The sequence below is a fragment of the Phocoena phocoena genome, chromosome 11 (assembly GCF_963924675.1).
Source record: "Phocoena phocoena chromosome 11, mPhoPho1.1, whole genome shotgun sequence".
Lineage (NCBI taxonomy): Eukaryota > Metazoa > Chordata > Mammalia > Artiodactyla > Phocoenidae > Phocoena > Phocoena phocoena.
In genome coordinates, this window is record NC_089229.1 from 87,066,970 (window position 1) to 87,091,571 (window position 24,602).

Consider the following 24,602-nt stretch of genomic DNA (forward strand, 5'->3'; position numbering starts at 1 on the left):
AGTTGCTCCCCGGGATGTGGGATCTTCCCGGACCAGGGCTCGAACCTGTGTCCCCTGCACTGGCAGCCAGATTCTTAACCACTGCGCCATCAGGGAAGTCCCTGTTTTTATTTTTTAAATACAAGAAAGTACTCTCATGATTCTTTTTTAAAAAGGTATATTCATAAAAGGTGTTTAAATGGTAAGTTCTTTTAATGTAGAATTAAGTATCCACCCACTTTGAAAGGGTCAGGAAAACCTAAACTCCACCTGATTTCATCCTTCAAATATAAAGTCCACATGACATGGCAACACAAACAGCTTACTGGAAAGTAAAGAAGTTTCTAAGCTGTTATATGACAGTTTTGTTTTTCCCAGGGCGAAGATTAGAGTGGGACGAGAAAAAGAACAGGAATTAATATAGTATTTAGATCTTACTAACTTACTGCTCCAGAAAAACTGTCATCTTTCAGTAATTAGAAACATAAAATCCTGCAGAATTACCAATAATTTCCTCATTTGTTTCTGTTCCATTATGACAGTTTAACACTTGGAGTAGAAAGAAGAGAAATAAAAATTCTTTAAAAATGTCATCAAAATCAGCTGTTTTCCACTATACATGAGGTACCTAGAATAGTCAATTTTATAGAGACAGAAAGTAGAATAGTGGTTACCAGGGGTTAGCGGAAGAGACGATTAGGGAGTTATTGTCTAATAGGTACAGATTTCAGTTTGGGATAATGAAGAAGTTCCAGAGAATGACAGTAGTGATGACTGCACAACAATGTGATGTACTTAATGCCACTGAACTGTACATTCAAAAACAATTAAAATGATTTCTTTTTAATTTCCCTTCCAAGAGGTCGTTTTAAAAAAAAAATGTTCCAACCAACAACTACTCTATTGTAGATGAGATCGGGCGCGTTCAGGGTGGGACGGCCGTAGACACAACTATTCTATTTTAAAGCACAAACTAGATCAAGATTTCCTGTCTTATCTAGCAGTATCAAGTTTTCAAATTCTCATTCACACTTTCATTCTGAAAGCTTAAGTCTAGATATCAAAGACTGATATGTAGAAATAAATGGAAACTATTTTCTTCATTTAGCTGATCCTTTACGTTTGTAGTTTAGCAACTAATGTCCTTCAAAGATCAGGGCATCTTTCTGAAGTCAAAATAGCATTACTCTTAAAATTAGCCAGAAAAATCTTATTATTTGTAATAAAGTAATTTTATGAATAAGCATTCAAGAAATGACATGGGGGAGGGGGTTTCCATTTCAGCAAGTTTATAGTTACTGTAGAAATACCACAACTTCATGCCTAGCTCTGTAATATCAGTAAGACACGTGCAGGTGCAGGGATTACATGATACATTCAGACTGTTAACTCCATTTTTTCTTCAAATCTGTAAAAGGCAAAAAACATTCTCCTAAAGGCTGTGTGCCAACTCAACTTGTAGGATCAAGACTTAGAAATTCTCCTATACCTCCTAAGAGATCGCCTACATAGCTTGGGATCCTATATGCAGTTGCCAAGTCAAGTGACTAAAAAGCATCATGCCATGGTTCAAAAGACTACCTTAGTGATATATACAAGCGACAACAAGCACTGGCTCACAAAAGGCAACTCTGTAATGACCAAGAAACCAACTTGGTTAAGACAGTTTCACTAAAAATCTGAGACATATATATGGGGGAAATAAAGACTGTTACCAACGGAGCTTAACCACTGAGCTGGGTGGGTTACGCAGTGAAAATACCATATGATGGGCACAGTTCATTAATACACGCTTTGGTGTCTACCCAGACCCCATATACATTAAATCTAATAATATGACAAATGTTTACTTATCAAGTAACTAAAAGATTGCTGAAACATTGTAACATATTGTGATAACAGCAAATATCTCTTAAAAGAAATTTCAAATGCAACACCATTGGTAAAAACGTGAGGAGTGCCTGTTACGGTTGCGTGTTTAAAAAAAAAAGATCAGTAATACAATCTAAATATCAATACCACCATGGAAACAGTTACCCACTTATTTAAACCAAGAAGATTTTAACCATTTTAGTATCAGTATATCTCAAAAGTGATGGCACACTGACAGGCAACGTGTGGCCTAATAAATTATCTGTACTTACAATGTGACATTAATTTCTGGAAAACATACTAAGTATGGTTAACCAAGACATAAACCTAGATAAAGTTGAAAAAAAATTATAATATTATCAATTTTATAAATATTTTGGTCCATTACACTGTGCTTCACCTAATCTGCTTTAGCTCTTTATTTACTATTCAATAAAAAGTATATGAACTGACACAACTAAATGGATCCCTGAAAGAATACAGGTCAATACTAAGCCAGCTCTGACAAGACTTGGGAAAGATGATCAATTATCACAAATAATGAGTACAGACTGCCATTTAACATGACTGTTTATACTAATCCTGGTACCAATAGTTCCTCTAGTTAATTTCAGCATCAGGGATAACTCAACACCACTCTAACAACAGAAATCCCAAACAGTGCCAACTCCTAAATGTCCTCAACTCAAAACATCAGAAGCTTGAAATACATAGTATTCATTTACAATACTCCCACTGTATTGTAGAAAGTCTAATTTCTTCAAAGTAATATACCTAAGAGCAAATTAAAATCCAACACATAATATGTTCTATTTAATTTGATTCCATCAAATATGTGGGAAGTAAATAAAAGGGGAAAAAAAAACATTTGAAAAAAATAAACCCTGTGTAAAAGCAATCCCAAATTACTTTAAAAAAAAAAAAAAAAGCCTAACTAGCAATTATAAATTAATAAAACTAATGAAAACAGGGAGTGAAAAAAAGAAATGACAAAACCAACCCCTCCTCGCTGACCATCTACATGTATGGAACGGATGTGATCTGCCAGATCTGGACTAGAGTTGAAGGAAGCCTGGCACTGGTCCCAACAACAATTATAGGCAATATTTTTGCTTGAAGAAGTAGTGCTTCCTTGTCCATTCATCATTGCTGGAGTTGAACGCCCACTGGAAATTGTGCTGTCTACATCCATTATAGTACTGCTTATGCTACAAAAGAAGAAAAAAGGCTGTGTTATTCCTAGAAATTCACTAACATGAATATGATCTTATAAATAATTAAGATTACCACTTGACATTCTGCCCCATAAAGCATACTAACCATATTTTCCATTAGAAAACAACACTGCTTTAAAATTATTTAGTTTCAAATAATTATTCTCTGAAACTAAATTTCAAATAAATATTATTTGCAATAAAGTGCAAATCAAGGTAAGAAAAGCTAGTTCCTCAAAACCAGATACGGCATAATTTGAGCAACTTTTGGCAGACATGAAGTCCCCAACACCATACCCTACAGAAAATAAACCAAACCAAACCACACACACACACACACACACACACACACACACAGCTCTTCACATTTCATCCCTTCCACAGTTCTAAAAGGCATGATAAAGTGATAGATTCCAACTGCAAATAATTCAGAATCAAAAGATTATCTTTACAGTTCTGCAAATCACTTGTTGATCTGAAATCTTTTCTTCTGTTCACTAATCTGAGAATACAACTGCTATCACATCCTACCTCTTTCCATCTCAAAGAAGTTGGGAAATTTTGCTGTATTTTCCCTTCTTAATAATAGGCAGAAGAGAGAAATCTGAGTGCAATAAAAGTTTCTCTGATTTTACCAAAGTCTAAATGAGAAGTACTTTCCTGGCCCTCATTTTTTTTTTAAACTCCTATGCACCAAAAAGACTGAAAATGCCAATCAATCCCTTTAACTTTTTATTTACTAAACAAATTATTACATGTTAGTAATTCTTTTATTTACTAAAAAATTATTACATTAGTAATAAAATAAATAAAATTGAGTAATTTTGAATGTTCAAAATTTCACATCATAATAAAATGTAATACTTTGCCTTCATCTTAAAAGCAATTCATTTTCTAATTCTTTTTTCAATATCTTCTCCAAAGAGAAATTACATGGACATGGCATCAATCACAGAAGGACCAACAGTAAGAATGCTTCAGATTAAATCCATTAAAAGCTATATAACTGCTTGTAATTTAAGTACCAGTAAATTATAAAATTGATACTAACTTTTAAGGGGTATGCTTCCCTACCCCCAAGCTTTTATTATAGAAAATTTCAAAAATACAGAAAAATATATCTAAACCTGAACTCAGATATAGACAACAAGCTAGTGGTTACCAGTAAGGAGGCAGGAAGTGGAGAGGAGCAACACAGGGGAAGGGGATTAAGAGGTGCCAACTACTATGTATAACATAAATAAGCTAGGATAAACAAGGATATATTGTACAACACAGGGAATATTGCCAATATTTTATAATAACTAGTAAATGGAATATAACCTTTAAAAGTTGTGAATCACTATGCTGTACACCTGAAAATGTATATAATACTGTACCATCAACTATATCTTAATAAAAATAATTAAATCTGAACTCAACAATTAACACTTTGTGCTGTTTTTTGTTTTTTCGTTTTTTTGGGGTCTTTTTGGCCATGCTGCGTGGCATGCAGGATCTTGGCTCCCCAACCAGGGATCGAACCCTCACCCGCTGCATTGGAAGTGCAGAGTGTTAACCACCGGACCACCAGGAAAGTCCATGTCCTGTTTGCTACATTGCTATAACTTGTTTTTCTCAATCATCTGCAGGTTGCAAACATAATACTTCAACCACAATTATTTCAGCACATGCCTTCTAAAAACAAGAACATTCACCTGTAACCACTACAACCTTATTTGTTCACACCCAAGAATTAAACTGAACTTTTTAAATAAGCTTAATAATGACTTGTGTCTAACATCAAATGCACCCATTTTACAAAGATAACGAAAATGTTTTTGTAGGATGTTTCAGATGTGAAAAATGTCTCAGATTTCCCTCTGAAGGATATTCACGTATTTAAGTCCATCTGGCTAACTATCTACCAGTCAATACATAGATTCTAAACTGCAACTTTAAAACTTCATTCTAAAACTCTGTAATCTCAAGAAAACTCTCCAAAGTGAATCAATTCTTGAAAACCTGAAAATATACTTATATACTGTTTGTTTTTGCAGGAATAAACTGTAAGTACAGTATATACTGAAATACAAGTTTTTACTTGAGCACTAGAAATTTCAAGTCTCATGAGGCCCTTATCTGCCAAATGGTTACCTATTTTCCTTATCACTTGCTTCATATATACTAAAACTTTTCAACTGTAAAGTTCATACTTTCGTAAACCATACTAATTAACTCCAAAGGCAAACAAAATATTAACAATTTTAAGTGCAATATTGTCTACGTGCAGTATTATTCACTTGAAAACTAGTACTTCATGTGGGTATGGATCCTCATAAAAGGAGAACATAATGCAGGTGTTAAAGGACATGAAATTTGTCTACCATTGGCAACAAGCTGCAAATGCAATGGCAGAGGAGATAAAGGGCAGGTACCCTACCCTGGAAGACGCAAGAGACACTCCACAATTGGGCAGCATCCCCACAGAGCCTCCCAGAGCCCAGCAGGGCAAACTGGAGTCCTGCCGCATGATCCCTTCTTGACTCCTCCAACTTCTAGAAAGTGTCTAATCCTAAGCCTCCAGGCTACCTTTTGGCCCCAGATCCATGCCGGAATCAGTGGTTCTCTCCAGTCTTAAGACTGATAAAGGCAACAGTCCTGATGCAGGAGAGCACCGGAGACGAGTTACAAGCAATTTCTGATTTTGACAGGACCCTGAGATAGATATAGATTTCATAGAAAGTCCTTCTTCCTATAATAGTAGGATAACAAGATGCTCAGAACTAAAAGGTGACATTCCACCTGACCTTGTGTCTAGGTTCAAGCATATATTAAGATTGTTCATTCAGTTAGTTCTCTTCCCAATGAACTTACTGATTCTAAAATGTGAACAAAAGCAGCCTGGTATTTTTAAGAAAACCTAAGCCAGAAAAAGCACTCACTCTATTCAGATAGTTTCAATAATTTAAAGCAGTGCTGTTCAAACTAATATGTGTATGAACATCTGTGATCTTATTAATCACAGATTCTGATCCGGAGGTTTGGGGATAAGACTTGACATACTGTATTTTTAGCAAGAGCCTACTTGTTGATGCTGCTGCTACAACATTTTAAGTAGCAAGACTCTAAAAGATCTCTTTCATTATTATTACCCAACTGAAACTGACCAGACTATCTAAGGAATTGTCTCATATTGTAGAATAGTAAGCTAAAGCAACCACGTGTGTGCGCGTACGCGTACACATACACACACACACACACACACACACACACACACACGATGACAGAAAATCCGTAAGTTTAAAAAAAAACAAAAAACCACACACACATTGTTAGAGATTCCTACGCAATATTTAGGGAAGGATGTAAGACATTTTTAACATAACAACGTTCCCTTTTTCCTCTTTTCCATGGGCCTTGTTAAGAAACTATCTGGCAGAGGCAGACCCTAACCTCTAGAGTAACTACATGGATTTTATGAAAATGGTTTCCCTTGAGAATTCAAGGGCCAGTTCACACATACACACAAGAATAGCCCTTTTCTGATAACTCAAATTACTTCCAAGCAAAACATATGTTTGGTGGACGTGCCCACTGTCAATAGGGCTATCAACACTGACAAGATCAGCTTGCTAAATGACAAGATACAGGAGCAGAGGAAGCAAAACATGGATGCTATGTTATGATAGAGAAGGAAGAGACCATGGTCTTGATGTAGCAGTAAGAAAAGTTTGCTGACATGGCTTCAGATTCCACACTGCAAATAATCTTAAAAAGACTATCACTTGTCAAGTTTTGGTATATTATCAAATAGCCACACAATTATCTTAAAAAGTATATTAAAATACTCCTTCCTTTTCCAACTAAATATCTGCCCGAGGCCAGATTTTCTTCATACGGCTCAACCAAATCAATTCATTGCACCAGGCTGAATGCAGAAGCAGATATGAGAAACTAGTTGTTAAGCCAAACATTAAATATAAAACAATGTCACTCTTCTATTTTTTTTTTTAACTGAAAAAGTTATTTTGCATTTAAAAAAACTTCCTGGGACTTCCCTGGTGGCACAGTGGTTAAGAATCCGCCTGCCAATGCAGGGGACATGGGTTCGATCCCTGGTTCTGGAAGATCCCACATGCCATGGAGCAACTAAGCCCATGCTCCACAACTACTGAGCCTGAGTTCTAAAGCTCGCGAGCCACAACTGCTGAGCCCGCACACCATAACTACTGAAGCCTGCGCATCACAACGAAGAGTAGTCCCCGCTCGCCACAACTAGAAAGCGGCACACAGCAACAAAGACACAACGCAGCCAAAAAAAAAAACGAAAACCAAACTTCCTGTTACATATAATTGGTTTATTTTTAGATTAATGTTTTTTATGTTCTCAATTTTGAATTTTGATCCTGTAACAGTGATAAATGTAACGTCCATAAACAAGCTCTATGGTTTCTTCAGTAACTTTTTTTTTTTAATATATTTATTTTATTTTTGGCTGCGTTGGGTCTTCGTTGCTGCGCGTCGGCTTTCTCTAGTTGCAGTGAGTGGGGGCTGCTCTTCATTGCAGTGCACGGTCTTCTCATTGCGGTGGCTTCTCTTGTTGTGGAGCACGGGTTCTAGGCGTGCGGGCTTCAGTAGTTGTGGCGCACGGGCTTAGCTGCTCTGCGGCATGTGGGATCTTCCCGGACCAGGGCTTGAACCCGTGTCCCCTGCATTGGCAGGCGGATTCTTATCCACTGCGCCACCAGGAAAGCCCTTTAGTAACTTTTTTAACAGCTTTACTGAGATATAGTTCATATTCCTCAATACTTAAGAAAACAAAGGTGTCCTTACAAGCAAAATGTTTGAGAACCACTGATCTAGACTATATTTAAAGCAAGGCTTAAAGGTCTCTCTGAAATAGATTGGAAAGAGTATGTTTCTGACCTGGAATATTTTTATTTTATTCTAAGGTTAACTGCTGAATTTGAAATTCAGTTTGAGGTCAAACGGGTAGGGGCAGCCTTATCTGCAATCTACTTTTCAGTTATCTGTGAGAAAACTCATTTGGAGTATGAATTTTCCTTGGTAACTCTGAGTCCTTCTCTTTCTAGGCTACTGAATGTGTAACTTTAAAGGAGGACTGAGGACAGGGACCTGAAGGGGATACAAGTGTATAATGTGAAATCAAATATAATTTACTCTTGTCATCAAAAAACTAAAATATAAGAATTTCAGAATTTCCTATAAATATGTCATTAATTAGCAAAGCTGCAGCTCTGCACTGGTGCTTCTCCAACCCTAACTTAGGCCTCCACTTGTCCATTCATATAAAAATTAGGTCTGCAAATCCCATATCTTATGCTTTATCCAATTAAATGCCTTCCAAAAAGACTCACAGTTACTTGCTGAATGCTCTCTTCTACTAGGGGACTAGCCAGGTAGCTGGTAACAAATCAAAGAGCTGACATGAAACGATATTAAGAGTTTTATTGCTTGACTTTAAGATTCTAGTCACTTTGGGGCTGACATATATACATACACTAATATTTATAAAATAGATAACCAATAAGAACCTGCTGTATTTAAAAAAAAAAAAAAGATTCTGGTCACTGTTGCATTTGTGATATGAAGTAAAGACAATTAAGACCAACCATTAAGTAATGGCATATTCCAAACAAGGTTTCCATACTGGTAATCCCCTTTCATAGCTCTTGGCCAGGAGAATTAAAGTGTATATGGAGACTACAGACAAGCTGCCCATGTCCACAAGTCACATATTCAAGATTAAGCAGCCAAAATAGAGTAAGAAAAAAACTGGATGCTAATACTGACATAAACTTGTATCATCCACAAACCTCACATGAAATTTAAGTTCATCTCAAAAAAACCTCCTGTTCTGATTGACCTGACAAATTGTCAACTTTTTTAACTTACAAAAAAAAAATACTCATAAAATATCATTTTAATGTATCTTATACATTGGGGTTCCACATAAAAATTCATAACAGACCTCGAAATTGTCAAACTACTAACTTTTATATTAAAAGATTAGAAACCACTGAGCTCTATTATGTACAGATTAAGTGCCATTAACTTTAAAAATGTAGTAGGAAAACAGAATGATCAAGGCATCTAGAAACTCTCTTCAGGATCTGGAAGTTACTGATTGAAGTTCCACAAAAGAACCCCCTTAAGCTGTAAAGGATCGAGGCTGTTTCTGTTCTGTTTTGTTTTGGCTGCACCACGCGGCATGCAGGATCTTAGTTCCCCAACCAGGGATCGAACCCGTGCCCCCTGCAATGGAAGCAAGGAACTCTAACCACGGGACCGCCAGGGAATTCCCCAAGGCTGTTTTATTTTTGTTCTATCAGTGAAAAACACATAATCTTTAGGAAGCCTTCAGTGCATAGACTGTATCTGAATTATTATAAAATAAACATTCTCTCATTCTAACTTTTTAAGAATAGAACATGATTCTCTATATGGACTGAAGAAAGTGCAACGAGGTACAGGGAGACAAAAATTCTACTGGTCTTAAAAAAAAAAAAAAAAAAATTCTACTGGTCTAAGTAAGGAACACTTAACAGGGTCAAGCGTTATAAACTTAGCTTTATTTTGTAACTGGTAATATACTTTGGATGGATACAAGTATACTATATAGTTTTCAAAATACTTATCAAATTGTAGATAAACATAACCACACACACGGGATTCCTTATCTAATCATATAACAAGGTAAGCTATTATTTGGTTAAAAGGTGATGTTCCTTTCATCTATAATAAAACTGCCACTCAATACTAGAAAGATTACTCTGTGTCTCTCCCATACCTGTAATCAAAATTATTAAAATCCAGAACAGTACAAAACATGTAAGACAATCCTATATTTTTTAATTCAAAAAACTGAATCTAATTAATTCAATTAATTAAAACAAAGACCATATTCTATCATAGGCAGACTAAGGCATTTTGTGGAGATGTTAAGCCCTTATTGATGTCAAATTGTGCCAGTTGCTGGTCAACCAGTGGCAATCCTATTTTTCTGAGAAATCTGAAGTTGTATGCCTGATATGATACAACTTTGAGTGAACTCTCTACTTCAATTATCCGTACCAGTCCTCGCCTCCTTTTGTTGGAAGAGACCATGATTTTGTGCCCTGCTCCTTATTCTAGGCATTGACAAAGGAATTAAAAGCTAAAACTGAATCCGTTAAAAGAAGAAACAGATACTTCAAGAAAACTATGAACTGCCTGCCTGTTACGTCTTATGACTTTATCCTAAGGAAAAAAGGGATTATGTAACTTACTATATCAAAATTTGTATCACAAAAGTAAGGTGCTGTTTTTTAATCTGACTTCCCATTCTTTATCACAACAGCTAACAAGTACTGTTTGCTATATGCCCTGCATCGTTCTTTGCGCTTGTGTCAGACTGTATTTTCCAAAGACAGCCACCCCCATACACACAGCTTCCCACATCCTCTTCTTACAGCTTGGCATCAAGAAGTGAGGGATCTATACTACCTCCCCTTGAATCTGAGCAGTCCTAAAACTCTTGCAGACGTGACACTGCCAGAACTTCCACAGCTGGTTTATCAAAGGCAATACAGCTCGGCCTGTCTCTCCTGGGACATACAGCTTGGGAGCCCTGAAATACTTACTTACCCTATAAAGAAATCTGGCTCCCCTGAAGCCACTGTGCTAAAAAGATCCTGTGAAGAAAGTACACAGAGCTAGAGAGAGATGCCAGGAGCCCCAGCTGTTATAGCTCCCAGCTGTTTGAGTCTTCTCAGCCCAGGCACCACACACGTGACAGCTTCGTGAGCAAGCGAGCTTTCTGGTGACTGCAGTCCCCAGACTTTACACTGCTCCAAGCTGCCAAGCCCTGCTCGGACTGTAGATTTGTAAGCAAAATAATGTTTTAAACTACTAAATGTTGGGAGTCGATTGCCACGCAGTCATAATAACCGGAACAATGCCTGATGTGAATTAACTCATGTAACGCTTACAGCAACCAAATGAGGTAATTACTCATTATTTACTAATACTCAAGTTATTAGTAGCCTCATCTTACAGATAAAAGAGACTGAGCAGATAAAAGGGACAAAAACACAAAAATTATGTGACTTGTCCAGTCACACAAGTACAAAACATTAATATCAAACAATCTATTTGCCACATTTATACAAAAGAAAAATGAGTAAATTACTGATTTAAGAAATACTGAAATGCTGCCTATATTAAATATCAAGATAACGTGACGGTTTCATCTGGTGTGCACACACAAGAAGCTGTTCCTTTGCTTTTGTACATCTACAGCACACACACACACACACACACACACAAAAGATATTTAGCATTACGTGTAATGTGACTCATTTGAACAGATGAGTTGGATGGTTTTACAAGATAAACTATTAAATTTGATTTCTACAAATCAATTAGCTCCATGAAAAAAATTAATTCAAGGTCAGTCATACAAAGCAACACTATTCTCAGGTAGAACTTGTTCCAAATTTAGAACTTAGGCCACTGAACCAGATTATGAAACAAACAATGTCAGTGTAAAATCCAACTCCAGAATACTCCAGGAACAATGAGGGGACACTTTAGTTTTTATTTATCAAAAACAAAGAGTAAGTTATGAGATTGGTCTTAACTGGGATTAAGGAATTTAGACCACATCTGATTTCTGTAAGGCTGCCTGGTTTGGTCTTTCAAACTGCTGTGGTGCTATAGGCTTTCAGAGCTTTAAACTCAGAAACAATTAGGGGAAAAAAAAGGAAAGATAAGTGCCTAGTTTATTGTATGTGCTATATATATGCTCAGGTCAAACTTGCCTAAGGTCTTTCCTACCCACCAAAGGTGGAAGGAATTCTGCTTCTTTATGATCTGGTTGATCTGTACTGTGAGTCACCTATAAACCTCTTACTCAGAGTAAACTCCTAAACCTAGTTAGTGCCTTGCACACAGTAAATGCTCATATAGTTTTCAGTGACAAATTTAAGTAGGCTTTTTAAGGCAAGTAAAATATATGGCTTTGTCACACTGAGCTAATCATTAAAATTAATTGGAGGCACAGTAAAAATCATTAGCCAACACCAAGACATTATTATTACTATTGTTACTGTAATTATAAGCTATTATCACTGTAATTTAAAAAGCTAAATGGATTTTTCTAATCAAGAAAAAGACTACTCTCTATCCCTACAATTATTTCTCTGAATAAAGACAAAAGATTTTTCCCCAAGACCCAGCAGTATTCACCAAATTGGCCAAAAGGGACTTTATGCAACAATGATGAAATATAGTTCATGGAAAACAAGTACGTTACATTCTTCTATCACCACTATGCACTGCGCACATTATTTTCAATTTGTTTCTCATCTCTAGTCTATGCCCTTTAAGATTACTCCACCCACATTTTTCATCCAGCTTAAGAGATCAGCAAGCAATTATCTTCAAAAAGATTGTAATACTAGAAACATTCTACTTCAGTAAAACTACACTATAAGGAGTCATCTTTTACCGTCTTAAAAAGGTTTCCAGAAAAATGTCTATACACAATGATGGTATATTAAAAAATCTGCTATGAAAAACAATACCCATTTTATACAGAAGCAATCACATATTCATTTCGTGTTTTTTTAAGTTAGTGTTAAATCATAAAAATGATTTTATCGGATCATTTCAGTGTACCCATATCTGACAAGAATAACTACAGTAGAGTTCAACACCTCAGAAGACAAGTTCAAATGACTGCCAACAGGAATGTAAATCACTAGAAAGGCTATTGCTCATTAATCCCACCCTCAGTACTTTAACAAGTATTTATATATTCATAATTTTGTAATGACAAAAATTTTATAGTTTAGAAATGAACTAAGTGTATTTACTAAGAAATACTAATACCCTTCTGAAATCTGTGTTTTCTCTAATTGATAACACTTTATCTTTCTAGAAACTCAAAATACAAATGAAAACCAGAAAACAAGGGCTTTGAAAATTGTCAAAATTAAAGAAATAAAATGTCAATAAAGACTCTCTATTCCTCTAAAGACTGAATAACTATAATACTTTAAAAAATTAACTTCCGTATTTCATAGTCTTAAGAGGAATCCAGGTTACAAAGTCTAACTATATAATTACAAATGAGAATAAAGCCCAGAAATGCAAATGAACTCAAGCACCTAAGTTATTCTTTGCTAAAGAGAAAGGATGAAAATTAAAACAGCCGCTAATGTAAACTACTGATATTTTAATTAAACTTCCTTGGTCAAGGCTGTTACAACAGTCCTATAGGCAATGTAAGTGTAGTAGCTAAGACCGCGTCTAGAGCCAGGACTGCCAACATTCTCCAGGAGCTGTGTGACTGTAGACGAGACAGTCTGTGCGTGCTTCCTCACCTCACTGGTCCTGTGGATGAACTTCACCGACTGCTTTCAATAAGCTCAAGTCTCAGATTCTTAAGCAAACCAGACAATCAATAGTGGGTTTTCTTCTAAAACAGTGTGTAAATACATATTTTTCTTAAGAAACAAAATATAAGTTGGGGAATCCTGCTTTTTAAAAATTATTCAAATAACCACAACTTTTTTCAAATACTGTTTTCACATATGCTGCTTAAAAAAACTGGGGGAAGAAATAAGGCATAGAATGGTTCAACTCCTTGTTTCATGCAGCCACACTAATAACAGTGAGAAAGAAGAAATATGTATCAGGTACATCCACATTCAGCTGAATGCAACCAATTACAGAGTTACTGAATATACAGTGTAACAGGTGAACGCGCTACAGGTAAGTGCTGGAAGTATAAATAGAACCTGATTTTAATCTTAAAAATGTTATAGCCTGGAGAAGACAAACACAAACACAAATGGATATTTCAATGCAACGCCATAAATACGAATTAGAATTATGGTGATTTTTGAACTCAGAAGAACCTAAAGTATCTTTGAGATCCTGGATGGAGCAAAGACACACCTGCAATATTTTGAGTTTGTCTAAAGGATAGGAAACACACACAGACACACACACACACACACACACACACACACACACACAGCATATATACAGAATAGGTTCCTATTCTCAGGGAGCACACATTCCAGCAAGAGAGATGAACAGTAAATACTTACTCAAATTGTGATAGGGCCAATGCAGAACTTGAGTGCGGCAATGAGCCTAACAAAGAACTGGGGACAGTCTGCCTGAGAAAATGTTCAAGGTAAGACCTGATCGTGACTAGGAGTTACAAAAACAGAAGCTGGCGAACGGAAAAGAATGTGATTCACGATATGATACATATATTTATCTTCTGACTTCCATTAGAGCACTTGCCAAATCTACAGCAGATTTATCACATCTGAGCTCCAAATTTCTTTATACTGTTTAGTCCAAAACCCTCACTTTAAAGAAAGAGTCAATCTACAGCTCAGAGAAATGAAACGATTTGCCAAATATCCTGCAGGCAGTCTCTAGTAATGCCAGTACTACAATACTGATTATTCTCAATAAAGTATTCTTCCCACATTTTACACATGAAAAATGGGGAAATAAATGACACTGAATTAATTACAGCCCTAGGCCCTTTACATATTCCGTCTCATTTAACCATAACACTAAGATACTTCTTCTAGGGCTTCCCTGGTGGCACAGTGGGTAAGAATCTGCCTGCCAATGCAGGGGACACGGGTTCGAGCCCTGGTCCGGGAAGATCCCACATGCCATGGAGCAACTAAGCCCATGCACCACAACTACTGAGCCTGCGCTCTAGAGCCCACGTGCCACAACTATTGAAGCCCGCGTGCCTAGAGCCCGTGATCCACAAGAGAAGCCACCACAATGAGAAGCCTGCGCGTTGCAACAAAGAGCAGCCCCTGCTCAATGCAACTCAAGAAAGCCCGCGTGCAGCAACAAAGACCCAATGCAGCCATACATAAATAGACAGACAGATACTACTTCTATTTTAAAGGTAAGGAAACAACTTCTGAAAAGTTAAATTATAACGCCAAGTCTTTCTGACTTAGAGGTTCATGCCCTTTCACTACCCAATGTTCCTTTAGCTGTTTTAGTGATAGATGTGTCTAGAAAAATATGGTGAAGTACTGTTCCAGTTAAATCTTCAAGAAAAAAACTTTTTACTCAGAAATAGTAACACTATTTCTCTTATTGATCACTCAGGAAATTAGCTTTTCTTTCCTTTAATTCAGTTTCCCAAGCATGACTTTTTCCCCAACTTCTACCCCAGCTCGAGTCTCTTTATTCCACACCTGTACTACTCCTACCACCTCCTAAATGGTCTCCCAGCTCCCAAGCTTTCCTTCTCTACCTTTGCCACATGCGATTAATTTTCCAGTAACACAAGTTTCATCATTCATTCAAAATATATTTCAAAATACCTAAAATGACTGTCAAGCACTGTGCCAGGTACTGCAGACAGTGCAATGTTCAAAACAGATGTAGTTCCTATTCTCAAGGAGCTCATATTCTAGGAAGAGAGATGAACAGTAAATAATTACTCAAACTGTGATAAAGGCAATGCAGAACTTGAAGGGCTAGCAATGTGTCCAACAAAGAATCAGGGATAGTTTGCCTGAGAAAATGTTCAAGGTAAGACCTGACCATGACTAGGAGTTACAAACACAGAAGTTGGGGAGAGGCAAAGAATCCAATTCACAAGGCTATAGAGAGAAAGATGAGCAAATTTGTGTTGGCATGAAAGGTCACATTTTAGTCATTAATTCTTATTTCCCTGTTCCAATGTGGATCCTCTAATCTAGGCAGAAAGCTTTCTGAATATGCTATGCTCTTTCCTTCCTATGTTTCATTTCGGCTTCCTAGAAATTTCTTTCCATCACTCAACTAACCCTAAAATCCAGTCCCTCTCCCATCAAAACTTTAGTCATCGACTATAATACTCCACAGTTTTAATTTTAATGTACTGTGTCACAAACAATTTACAGGAAAACTAGAAAACAATGGAATCACCTTTTTAGTCTTCTCATTAAAAACTATCTGGGGATGCACATTTTTCTTATCACTAAAGAGGGTTAAATGCTAACCATCAGTAAATGCTCAAAAATGACTTTTAAAAAAAATAAATTTATTTATTTATTTTTGGCTGCATTGGGTCTTCGGTGCTGCACACGGGTTTTTTTCTAGTTGCGGCGAGCAGGGGCTACTCTTTGTTGCGGTGTGCGGGCTTTTCTCCACGGTGGCCTCTCTCGTCGCGGAGCATGGGCTCTAGGCACACGGAAATCAAGGCTGTGGCACGCAGGCTCAGTAGTTGTGGTGCACGGGCTTAGTTGCTCCACGGCATGTGGGATCTTCCCAGATCAGGAATCAAACCCGTGTCCCCTGAACTGGCAGGCGGATTCTTAACCAATGCGCAACCAGGGAAGCCCAAAAATGATTTTTTAAACATCTAAACATCTACCTGATCTCCTATCCATGCCCAAAATTGTCCGTTTAGTTCTAAGGTCAATATCACTATTACTTTCACAAATGTATACAATCAGTCATAAAAATGAACTCAGTATGCGGTTAGATAACTGCAGATCCATTACCATTACTAGAAAACATATCCCAAAACCTTTTAGTAATAGATCAGCAGCATTACTTACATATTAAAAACTATTAAAAACAAAAGGTATTAAGAGGCCTTTTAGGTCAACCATATATGTTAAAGAAAATGATTAAAATGTAGATTTTGTAATGAAATATTTTGGTATAGCGTATCCTTTTGCAAGTTTCTGCAGCACTCATTTACAGATACTTGCCACACATTTAACAGCTGGTACAGTACTTTTGGCATTTCAGATCTTAAACTGCTTCAACCAAAGACCAGTGCTAGCTTGACTATTATCAGCTCTTGTTCACAGTCTGTCTCCCCCACCCATGACGTCAGGTGCTTTGTTTTACTCACTGTTGTGTACCCAACACCTAGAATAGTACCTGGCACATAACGGGGGTTCTATGTACATCTGTGGAATAAATACCTATCACATAATACATGCTTAGTAAATTGTGTGCGAAATACTGTACATGTAATCCCCATAGCTATCTTACAGGATAGGAACTATTACCGTCCCCCTTCCGCAGATAAGAAACCTGAAGTAGTAGAAAGACATTAAATAACTTAAATGACTGTCCCACGGTCACCCAGCTTCAGTGAGAGCCAGAATTCAAATCCGAACATTCTGGCTCATCTTGTACTCTTAACAACTTCTCTCCCTATACTTCTCTCCTTAACTTCAAATTTTCCATGTAGCTTTGATAGAATGTTGGGCATTTTTCTACAATAAATGCTTCTAAACAATGGTTTAAAAAAAAAAACCCTTGGGTGACTATCCACTTCAGATTTTCCATCCTTATACTTACTTTTAAAATAAGCTTTTTACAGAAATTTACAATTTCAAAGTTGTCCAATCATTTAAAAAGTATTTATTATGCACCTCTGGATCGCCTCTAAATTGGTAGTTCTTAACTTAGACCAAACCCTTTTTTTTTTCTTTTTTTTTGCAGTACGCGGGCCTCTCACCACTGCGGCCTCTCCTGTTGTGGAGCACAGGCTCGGGACGCGCAGGCTCAGCGGCCATGGCTCACAGGCCCAGCCGCTCCGCGGCATGTGGGATCCTCCCGGACCGGGGCACAAACCCGTGTCCCCTGCATCGGCAGGCGGACTCTCAACCACTGCGCCACCAGGGAAGCCCCTGTCCTTTGACTCTTGATTACAGGCTCTTTATACTGCAATTTCTACATCCCTACATAAAAAGCCAGAAATTGAGATGAAAAAATAAAGAAGAAATACAAGTACAGTAATTAAAAAGAAAAAATTAAAATCAAGTTTAGTAAGACCAGGAAAGAATTTGTTGTGGCATTTTGATGGGTTTTGAAAGGTTGTCTCAGTCAACAAAAATCTGAAGCATTTGTTATGTATCACAGTATGAATAAAAAGAAAAGTAGGAAAAATGTATCTGCTAAGTGAAGATGTATGAAGAATATGTGAGCAGGTATATTTATTTCATAAAATGCCTTGGCTCTCTTTCTCTCAGATGACTTGCTCTGGGGGAAACTAGTTGCTATGTCCTAAGAACACAAAAACAGCCTTATGGAGACACTGACCTGGTGAGTAACTGAGGCCTCCTGCCAAAAGGTACATTAAGTGAGCTGATTTCCAGCCCCAGTCCAGCCTTCAGATGACTGCAGTGCTGGCCAACATTTTTGCTGCAACAGCAGACTCTGAGCCAGAACCACCGAGCTAAGCCTCTCCATTCTTGACTTTCAGAAACCACATGTGATACCAAATGTTTGTTTTAAGTTGCTAAATTTGGAGGATATATCTGTTACACAGCAATAAGTAGCTAATACAACAGGCAAGGTGTGACATCTCTAACTTTGTTTAGAGTCAATAAAGTTTTGTGCTAGGAATTATGGCAAAACCACACTTTGGAATTAAAAGTTTCAGAGCAATATGTAAGATGGATGAACTGGGAAGCATTTTGTCTTCCTGTATCCCACAATATCCAGTAGAGTCCTTCCTGCACACAGTAAATACCTATGCTTGGTAACAAACTAGATTACACACAAGATTTCCTAACTGATCCAATGCAATAGTCTCAATGTTTCTTAAAAGTAAAATGACCCCTTAGAATCTCTCCATATAAGTTCAATCCTGAAACCTATAGTTTTATTGTTTACTTTTTAGCACAGAGCCATACCTTTCTTAACTGAGAATTACAATCTGTAATCAATGACAACTGAGACCTGTTAGAAGCTCTTCCCTAAATTTAGTCAAAATTAAAAGGTAGCTTAAAACAGGGATTCTGGAGAGACTATGAACAGCTGCTTCAGAGTTGAAAAGTGAATGGTGAAAAGCAGTTCCATCATGAAGTATGAGCAAAATCTTACCTCTTATAAAAGTATTTTATTGCCTCAACCGTACAGAGCTTTAATAGGTCTTGATGATAACCTCAACATGCAGCCTTCTAATATTAACCCGATTTAAAAGGTTAGCCTCCATACTAGAAAAAGATCTTCCTAATCATATTACTGGGAAAGTGCACAACATAACCCTGTTTTCCCAGTGTCAAAACAACCTTAATTATACCTCAAAGTTTGCAACCTATTAGGCTGGTAATCCAAATTTTAATCCACAAAACAGTAAGGGCCTGTAGTCTTTGCTTATCATTAAGTTTCATACTAAATGCCCTTCCCTATCACCCCAACCTTATGCACGCACTCTTCACCTGACACCTGGATTTACCCAGAAAGTCTGATAAAAGTGGCTTTTTCAAAATAAGTCGTATCTTATATTCTAGATGGGAGGAGGGAACCGTAATAGAGACAAATAACCACAAAACAGAGGTTGTTATTATCAATTTGCTTATACAGATAAGCAACTGAAGAGTATTTTAATGTATAATCTGATTCAACAGGTAGAACTAATTTCTACACTAAAAATAGTGGCATTCTAAAATTCTATGTAAAAGTCAACTTAGCCTCTGAAATTAACTTAAAAGGTGGTAACTTTTTAAAAGGTACTTAAGCTTAGATTCAAAGTAAAATAAAATAAAAGCTAGTTTTTAGTGGCCTCACGCAGCTAAATATTCCCCTCAAAGAAAATCCCATTATCTTTATAACCAAACTAAAAGGAGACTACATATTAACTTTAAGGTTTTCTAACTTTACCACAATAAACACACCAATACATTTAGGCTGGTTCTGAATAACTTTCTCCCGGGAAAAACAATGTTTTTGGTACCAAGTGTGATTTAATCATTTTATAAATTAATCACTTTCACAACACTTCGAATACGTTTTGTAAACTGACTCCTTGGATCACAAGCTTTAATATCCAAATCTTTAAAGTTAGTTCTTTCTTAAAACGGAGCACTTACAGTTAAAAATATTTAAGATAATTTCAACAACTTACAAAGTATGTTAGATAAACTCAAAAGTATAAACTAATTTCAAACTGAAAGAAAAACTCAACTGGCATTCTAATAAAAAGAGTAAATTCTAATGATAATAAAATCCTTGCAATAGGATGCCTCATGTTTCTAAAAAGCACTTTAAAACCACGATATCCACCCATTAGTTACAAATATAAAGACTTCCTACCATGAAATCAATCTATAAAATCCGGAGATTGATGTAATCTGCAGGACAGTTTATAAGAATTATGAATCCTCTGCAGACTTAAAATAACTCTTAAAAAAAACTCAAAGGCATAAAAGGGGGCGTTTCAAAATTAAGATTATCAAGACCACAACCAGTTTCACTAATCACATAAGGTTTTTTCATACAAGTGATAAATTTATTACCCTGTAATGGTAAAATGATTACAGTGTTTTGTAGTCTCTAATGTTTAAGCATCAAGAAAAGCAAGTACATTTGGTTATCAGGTTTTAACTTTATTTGGCACCAATATCTTACTCCTTACTCTGAAATATTATGTAAAAATTACATATTCAAGTGAGTATCTAATAAAAATGAAGTCAAAACTCCACTTCCTGAAATACTGCTTGGCCAATTACTATCTCTTAAAAGGACTAGTAGACAGATATTAACTAAAACAAAACAAAACAAAACGCCAAATACCTGGCACATCCTGCTTATAGCTACTTAAAGTGAATTATTCTAACTCTTGTGAACTGGAAATAGCAGAGAACCTTTGTTCAGATCCAGCTCCACCACTTCCATTCTATACTTATTGTCTTGAGTCAGACACTCAACTTGCTTCTTCGTCTCTTAAATGGAAGTCAAAATAATACCTACCTTGTGCCAGAGTTGTGGAAATAAAATGATTAAGGCATTTAAATCGTGCAGTGCTAGGCAAGTGTGTTTTATGGGTGTATGTGTATATTAGGTACATGGAACAACTGTGGTAGATGCTGACTGTATAAATTAATGTCAACTGTCAAATATCTACTGGTACCAAAGAAGGAGTATATAGTCAAATGATAAATGACACATGCTTCATTGTGCAGTTCACGTCAATTTTTAATTTTCTTGAAGACATTCTCACTCCTGCCATGCCTGTCTAGTTCAGGACAATTTTTCCAAGGTTTGCACTCTCTACTTTACCCCACTCAAGATGTTTCCTTAACTAGACATTAGAGTAAATGTCAAACAGAATTTGATGCTATATTTTCAAAATATTTAGAGCTGTGAATTCCTTATAACACTAAATATAAGCCATTGTGTTTATTTTTATGTTAACAATAGAATTCCTAGAACTTTAGAATACTTTAACTTTTAAATCCAAGTCAATAAAGATTGTTAAAAATTCTACTGCTCATCAAAACATTAGCAGATGGTCAAAATAACTAATATACTTTAGATGCATTATAATACGCATGACATGGTTCTCTCTCTTTAAAAAAGTACATTAAAAGCCAATTAGTTAAAGTACAAAGTTTTCCAGGAATCAAAAGTAATGACAGTAACAACTGAAACATACCATAACAATAAACTTCTTAATGTCCCGAAAAAATGAAGTGCATTTTTGTCAGTCTCCACATTCTTTCTAAGAAGCTTTAGAAAAATGCTACTAATCCCTTCAGAGATCTCGCCAAAACATGACTTTACATATTATCATCTAAAATTATGACTCTCACGTTGAAGCATTACTGTCTAAAGATTTTAAAACGCATACTAATGTGCTGTACCTTAAGACTGCATTTTGTTACAATTCCAACTCTCTTCGATTCCGCAAAGTTACTTTAAAGGACACCAATTCATTATTCTTTTACACAACGATTTATACGTTTTTAAAACTTTCTCCCCAATTTGATCACCAACGAAATAGAAGTTACTAAAATCACTTTGGAGACCATGTTAATGACCACACATGAGGAATTCTGGAAGCGCTGATTAAATATAAAAGAATAGTCTTCACTTTTCTAAGTAAAGGAAAGTGATGGTTGCGGGTCTCCTCCCTGAACAAGTTCAGTTACATCCAGGCAAAACCAGCCATGTTGGAAAACACTTGTCAATTACGGTTCTGACAAGTATTCGCGAACACGGCTGGATGAAGCTAACCTTGTGTACCGAGGTGCGTACATCAAGGCCCTCTTCGGCTCCGCCACAGGATCTGGGCCTACTTTGGGGATTGTTTCCGAGTTGGAGCCGTCCTTCGGTCCGTACGGAGTGCAGAGGGCGGGGAAAGGAGAGTTGGGGGGAAAAGGGTTTGAGAGTTGGAAGCCGCTATCCGCAGCGAGAGGGGCGCGGCGGCCGGCAGAGGTTTCCGAGTTGAGAGCCGGGGGGAGGGGCCGAGGATTCGGGGAGCAGGGGGATCTCAGGAAAAAGTCCCCTCGGGCCCCTCGGAGGGGCCTAGGAGCGCAAGAGGACGAAGGGAAGGGGAAACGCTTCCGTGCACTGACCTGTCCTCGGAGTCCATGCGGCTCAGGGGTTCCCCATCCGACGACATCTCCAAGCTGCCTCGCCGGCCCGCGGAGGTCGCGCTGCTTCCGCCTCCCCCGGTCCCGTAGCCCTCATCACCGCCGCTGGAAACGACGCTGCTGCTGCTGCTGCCGCCCCCGCCGCCTCCCTGGCTGCCCCGCGGTCCCTTGGGCTCCTCCAGGCCCTCCTTGCCGTCCCCATCCCCGCTGCTGCTGCTGGCGGCACCGGGGCTCAGCGAGCGCGTCTCGTCGCTGCTGCTCCCGCCGCTGCTGCCCACCAGGCTCTCGGCGCTGCTCTCCTCCTCGCCCCCGCCGCTGCTGCTGCTCTCGTCCTCCTCCTCCTCGTCCTCCTCCTCGTCCTCCTCCTCCCCGGCCTGGCTGGCGCTCTCGGGGCTCGGCTCCGACATCGTCTCCGCCTCGCCGCCCCCCACTCCGCCGCCGCCTCCACCGCCCCCACCGCCGCCGCCGCCGTTCAGCAGCAGCGCCGCCACCGCCTCGGCCTCCGCCTCTTCTTCCTCCTCCTCTTCCTCCTCCTCCTCCTCTGGCGGCTCAGCCCGACCCCGCGCCGCCGGGACGGGGCTGCCGGGGGGCAGAGGGCTCAGGCGGGAGAGCTCCTCCAGGTCGGCCATGTCGGTGATAGCGGCGGCCATGGCGGCGCCTGCTCCTCCTCCTCCTCCTCCCCGCCGCCGCCGCCGCCGCCTCCCTCTGTGGACTCTCGCTCCCGTGCCCCCTCCCGAACGCCCAAAACTCCGCCGACGCCGCTGCAGAGCAGGAGGAGGGCCCGCGAGCTGCGTCAGCCTACACACGCGCTACGGAGCCCGCGCGGGGACAGGCGCGCGACTGCGCGCACTCACGCGGAGACTGCTGCGCGCCTGCGCGGCAGCACGCGGTGGCACCTCCCCCCCACGCCCGGCCGCGGATTCCGCGCCCCCGCTGGTCCCTGCCCGGCCTCCGCCCCGACCCGCCGAGGACTCAGAGTTTCCGCGGGGCCTTCCCACGCCTTCCCTGCCCGCGCGGCGGGCGGGACACGCGGAACGAAAACCTGAGCGCTAGCCGGCGATTCTAACAGCCCTCCGAGGTCTCAAGATAAAGTCATTCATTCCGGGGGTGTTTGGGGAGCGTCCCCGGTGCACAGGCGCTGAGCTAAGAATCGAACAAGTCCCTGGGTTTCTGAGAGCTGACAGTCTACGAAGAGGCGATTAAAATGAGTAAAAATCAATAATACAGTGCGAGGTACTGAGTCCATACGCGCGACATAGAGCCACAGGTTATCATCTAACCTGCGTTCCCGAGGAATGGTTAAATCACAGTCTCAGAGCAAACATGTGTGTTCAAGATCTTCAAACTTTTTAGCTCCAGAGCCCTCTAAAACGATTTTGTACATCCTTATACGGTTTAAAGTGACATCCACATTTTTTCCAGCTTCTTATGTTTTATAACTGTCACACTTTTTTAAACGTAGCCAATGAACCCTAAATACCATAGGGGTTTAACACCCACCAATATCCACTTTTTAGAATCCGATCTCTTTTATGCTTGGGCAATTTCCATCCTTTATCTTCTGGGACTCATGTACATTTTACATCCTGTCCTGAATTTTATCTTAATAATATATTTTGTATTCGAACTGTTTTATTGATCATCTTATATTTCCTTGTAACAAAAATGTGTACAGAAATTGAAATTTAACGGTTGTTTTTAAATCTCCTGTGATCATAACACTCTTAAGTCTTATTATTTCAACTGATCAAAACAAATATATTTCAAAATATTTATAAATAAATATTAAACACAAAAGTAAAGTTTTGTTGGCAATGCACCTCACAAAGATGGAATTGAATACTTTTTTAAACTAGATTATTTATCAGTGGATGAGTATTTCTAGAATGAGAACGAGCTACTTCAATTCTATTCCGAGCTTTCAATTCCACAGATGTAAGCACTGAGAAAACTTGTTCACATAAATAAGTACATGAGAATTAATGGAGTTTTGTTACAGCAATGCAACTCAATTCTTTGAACTCTTTCCAAATTATATGCCCCCAAAAGTCACACAAAGATCTAACAAGAAAAAAATACTTTTAATGGTCTATCTGCTGACAACACAGACTAGATTCTCTTTCAACTTTGTTGAAAGCAAGTAACTGAAAACCACCTGACTTGTAAA

General features: G+C 38.5%; 1 protein-coding gene across 2 annotated transcripts in view; it reads right to left on the reverse strand.

Annotated features, from left to right (window-relative positions):
* The window catches only part of AEBP2 (AE binding protein 2), a 57,540-nt gene extending 34,455 nt beyond the window's left edge, over window positions 1–23,085 (reverse strand). For both annotated transcript variants that reach the window (XM_065887332.1, XM_065887333.1), the window contains exons 1-2: window positions 22,418–23,085; window positions 2,852–3,059 (exon numbers count right to left, since the gene is read on the reverse strand). In XM_065887332.1, the coding sequence (XP_065743404.1) occupies window positions 2,852–3,059; window positions 22,418–23,085 (876 nt within the window). The remainder of the gene's footprint in view (window positions 1–2,851; window positions 3,060–22,417) is intronic.
* Between the last annotated feature and the right edge of the window lie 1,517 nt (window positions 23,086–24,602).